Source organism: Octopus bimaculoides, chromosome 1, assembly GCF_001194135.2.
Source record: "Octopus bimaculoides isolate UCB-OBI-ISO-001 chromosome 1, ASM119413v2, whole genome shotgun sequence".
NCBI classification, from domain to species: domain Eukaryota; kingdom Metazoa; phylum Mollusca; class Cephalopoda; order Octopoda; family Octopodidae; genus Octopus; species Octopus bimaculoides.
Genome location: NC_068981.1, coordinates 1,168,993 through 1,173,106, shown reverse-complemented (window position 1 = coordinate 1,173,106; position 4,114 = coordinate 1,168,993). Strand labels below are relative to the sequence as shown.

The 4,114-nt window shown below is 40.3% G+C and overlaps 1 protein-coding gene across 1 annotated transcript in view; it reads left to right on the top strand.

The window, feature by feature from the left end:
- Positions 1–270: 270 nt before the first annotated feature.
- Positions 271–4,114, top strand: part of LOC106878069 (acetoacetyl-CoA synthetase) — a 50,355-nt gene continuing 46,511 nt past the window's right edge. Inside the window, exon 1 of the mRNA XM_052974499.1 lies at positions 271–671. Within this exon, the coding sequence (XP_052830459.1) occupies positions 557–671 (115 nt within the window). The 5' untranslated portion in view covers positions 271–556. The remainder of the gene's footprint in view (positions 672–4,114) is intronic.

The following is a 4,114-nucleotide window of genomic DNA, read 5'->3' as shown; positions in this document are numbered from 1 at the left end:
AAAACAAAGTTAGAAATTCCAAATACACGTTCTGATATGTGGAGTAGGCCTTTCCTTCTGCTCTGTTTAACATTGAAAGGCGATAGAGGATGACTTTTTAACACCCTTGCAACAGTTACATCCGCGTTTTCAGGTTAGTCAGCACTCACGTTACTGTGGGAAGGCTCAAATTTTTTATCGGCGCTGCTCCGTCAACCTGTTACACGACTCATAAAGAGAAAATTAAATTAAAATACCTCGTGCACAAAAAAAAAAAAAAAAAAAACCTTATCGTGATATCGAAATAACAGTTGATAATAATAATACGGGTGGCGTTGTTTCGTCAGCTGTGAAAATATAATCTGCAGTTAATTTATTCGTTGTAACTGACTCATCCTTCCATATTCTGCGCGTTCGTTACTTCCCGACAGTAACAATTGTCTGGTGTCGAAAACTGCCGAATGCCGAGCACCGACTGGCTTATAATTGACTTGACTGGTTTGACTTATTTGTCAATATTCAGTGTACTGTCGGACTAACCGGCTCGTGAAGGACGTTAAGAATTCCCCCTCTAATCATGAATAATGACTTACCAAATGATTCCAGGACCCAGTTGTTTAATCCCGGTGAACAAACTACTCAAATGGATCGCCTACGAGAGATTATCAACAGAAAATATAGCGTACAGTTAGGTAGGATGTCGGACCCTTTTTCTTTTTCAAAGCATAAACATGTGTTTTATACATGTTCGTTGACTGTATAAATAATATTGATGTAAGCTAACTATGTTTATATACACACCATAAATATTCATATACATTGTAAAGTATAAATTACTTCCAGTATTCATGGTATGTCACCGTGGTATAATGAAATGACGGGCTGTTTCTTTCAGTAAGGCATGAGAAAAAAAAGTGGGGTCTATTTTAGAGGCAGACAAGAATTAGGGGTACGCTAGTCGTGTTTTTTTTTTTTTTTTTCTTCTTTTTAAGGGTGTAAGTGTAATCGTGTATTGAAACCATGTCGTGTGTTTTACTTAGGATTAGCTCACATCTTACTGAAATTCCTCTATAAGAAATATTTCTCTGCAGACTGAAGGAATTTCAGTTGAAAAAATTTCTCTCGTGTTCATACACAACTTGGGCAAGTGTCTTCTACTATAGCCTCGGGCCGACCAATGCCTTGTGAGTGGATTTGGTAGACGGAAACTGAAAGAAGCCTGTCGTATATATGTATGTGTTTGTCCCCCCAACATCGCTTGACAACCGATGCTGGTGTGTTTATGTCCCCGTAACCTAGCGGTTCGGCAAAAGAGACCGAAAGAATAAGTACTAGGCTTACAAAGAATAAGTCCTGGGGTCGATTTGCTCGACTAAAGGCGGTGCTCCAGCATGGCCACAGTCAAAAGACTGAAACGAGTAAAAGAGTAAATACACGCGCGTATACGCCTCAGCATACGACCGCACATATACAATAGTTGTCGCTTTCTCTCTTTTTTACTCTCTGTTGATGTTAACGAAGACAAGGCTAACACCTCTTTTACTTGTTTCAGTCATTCGACTGCGACCATACTGGAGCACTGCTTTCACGTGTGTGTGTGCGTTTTTTTATTTTTTTGTTTAGTCGATCATATCGACCTCCCCACCCACATTTCTGCATATTTTATCGAACGCTATTTGTCGGCCTGTTACGCTTAGGGTCAAAAGAGACTCGACATGAAGACAATACCACATTTTAAACAATCTTAGGGGAAGCTGGTTGCTTCGATATTCCTAATGGATGAAACATTTTCAGCTCGTTCTAATTACATGGTACTACTAAAGCAGCGCGGACCCGAACGCGCAGTCGTGCAGTCGCGCACCCGAACGCGCAGTCGTGCGAGCTAGTCTTGAGTGGGCGACCCTAACCCTAACCCTAACCCGCGTGTGCAAATGAATACGTGTTTAGGGTTAGGAATAGGGTTAGGGTTAGGATCGACCACTCACGACTAGCTAGCGCGGACGCGCGACTGCGCGTTCGGGTCCGCGCTGCTTTAGTAGTACCTAATTACATGAGATTTACTACCATGTGTATAGATAGATAGATGGGGGTGGGATCGGGATGCCAACACCCGACCTCCGCCTATATATGTATGTTATACTAATGCACACGTGTGTGTGTTTTGTGTGCCCACACGCGCTTGTGTGTGTTTAATCACATTATCGTGAATGTGGCGGGACCTCACCTACGTTTAAATCGTTATTGCTATCTTCTGTTATGTCAAGCGGACCAATTTACAAAAGCGTCCCAGTCGTGACCATCCCGCCTTCTTCCTAGGTATGGTGCAGATCGGGATAATGTTTTTGTAGCAGGCGAATCCGTCTTCTACATTAAAGGATAGCTAAGTACTTGAATATATTTTAGCAGTGTGTCCCTGTCAGTGACGAGGTCGCAATTGGTGCGATGACAGTTTTGACACAAAGTAATGAATGTTCTAGGGTTAACCTCCAGGTCCTGACCCGGTCACAAAAATGAAAGCAAAAAATTGTGTAGTAAAAAAAATTTCTAGTAAAAAACGTAGTGAGTGAATATGAAAAAAATACGCGCTGGCGAAGGAGGCGGGAGAGGACCAGGGAAATTCACACGATCCGATTTTTTCTCAAGAAAACGGATATTCTTCCCAACCACACGGTTCTGGGTTCAGTCCCACTGCATGGCACCTTGGGTAAGTATCTTCAACTATAGCCTCGGGCCGACCAATGCGTTCTGGAGGCCGAATGTAGCATTTCAGAGGAAAAATTACCTATGCTATATTCGTTTACTACATGTTGTTTTACACCTATTTACACTAATTTTTTTTTTTTGTCCGGGTCAGAAAGTGTAGGTTAACCTGTTCTAGTGAAGTTGTGTGATTTTGAATGGCTAACGTGTCTTCCAAACCGTAATTCCTTTAGTTTCAAAACATGGTCTCAGATGAAATCATTTACCAGACAAGTATATTGCCGTGATATCTTTTCTTTGATCTTTTACTTGTTTCAGACACTAGAATGCGGCCATGCTGGGGCACCGCCTTTAAGAATTTTTAGTCGGATGAATCAAACCCAGTACTTGTTTTTGGCGGTCTTTCGGAGAAAGTCTATCGAAACTGAAAGTATTAGTTCCGCAGTTTTCGTAGTAAATTTATACTTCTTTAATTTTTTTTTCCTCGGTTGAATCGATTTATTTAATGGTTTTTTTGTTGTTGTTTTTTTGATAATTTTTCAGATTAACACCTGCACGATCTTCACTAGGGGGTTAGGGTTTAAGGGTCAGGGTTAGTGTTTAAGGTTACGGTTACGGTTAGGGACGGAATTCCCTAACCCAAACACTGAAATCCTAACCGTAACCCTAAAACCCTAATCCTGACCCTAACCCCAACACCCTAGTGAAGATCGTGTGGGTGTTAATCTGAAAAATTACCTTTTTTTTTTTTTCGTATGTATGAATTTATGCGCAAGTATGTCTATTTGTGTATGTATGTGTTAACGCGTACATACACACATATACATACATACATACACATGAACACATACATAAATATATTTACATTCACAAATATACATACATACAAGCACATAAACACAAACGTACACAAAAAAATACACAAACAAGCGATTGAGCTGATGAAAAAAATTAAAGAAATAATTTTTAAAAATTACGGAAATTGTCGAACAAATACTTTCAGTTTTGATAGACTTTCTCCGAAAGACTGCCCCCCACCTTTTTTTTTATCCTGGTACTTATTCTATCAATCTCCTTTGGTGAACCGCTAAGACATAAACACACCAACACAAGTTATCAAGCGGTGGTGGAAAACACATACGCATATATATACGACGGGCTTCTTTCAGTTTCCGTTTACCGAATCCACTTAAAAGCCTTTGCCCAACTTTTCATCCTTTCCAGGTCAATAAAATAGAAAATAACAGGGATCGATGGTGCCAATGGACCCTTGCACATACACATCTCAAAATTCCAGGCGTTGAACCTTAATCAAACACTCCTCCCCCCCCCCACGTCTTTTATATAAAATCTCACAAATTGTTGACTGTTCTTGGGATATCCCTCTCATCTATGCCCTCGTGGCAAATAAATCATCACCATTATTATTATTATT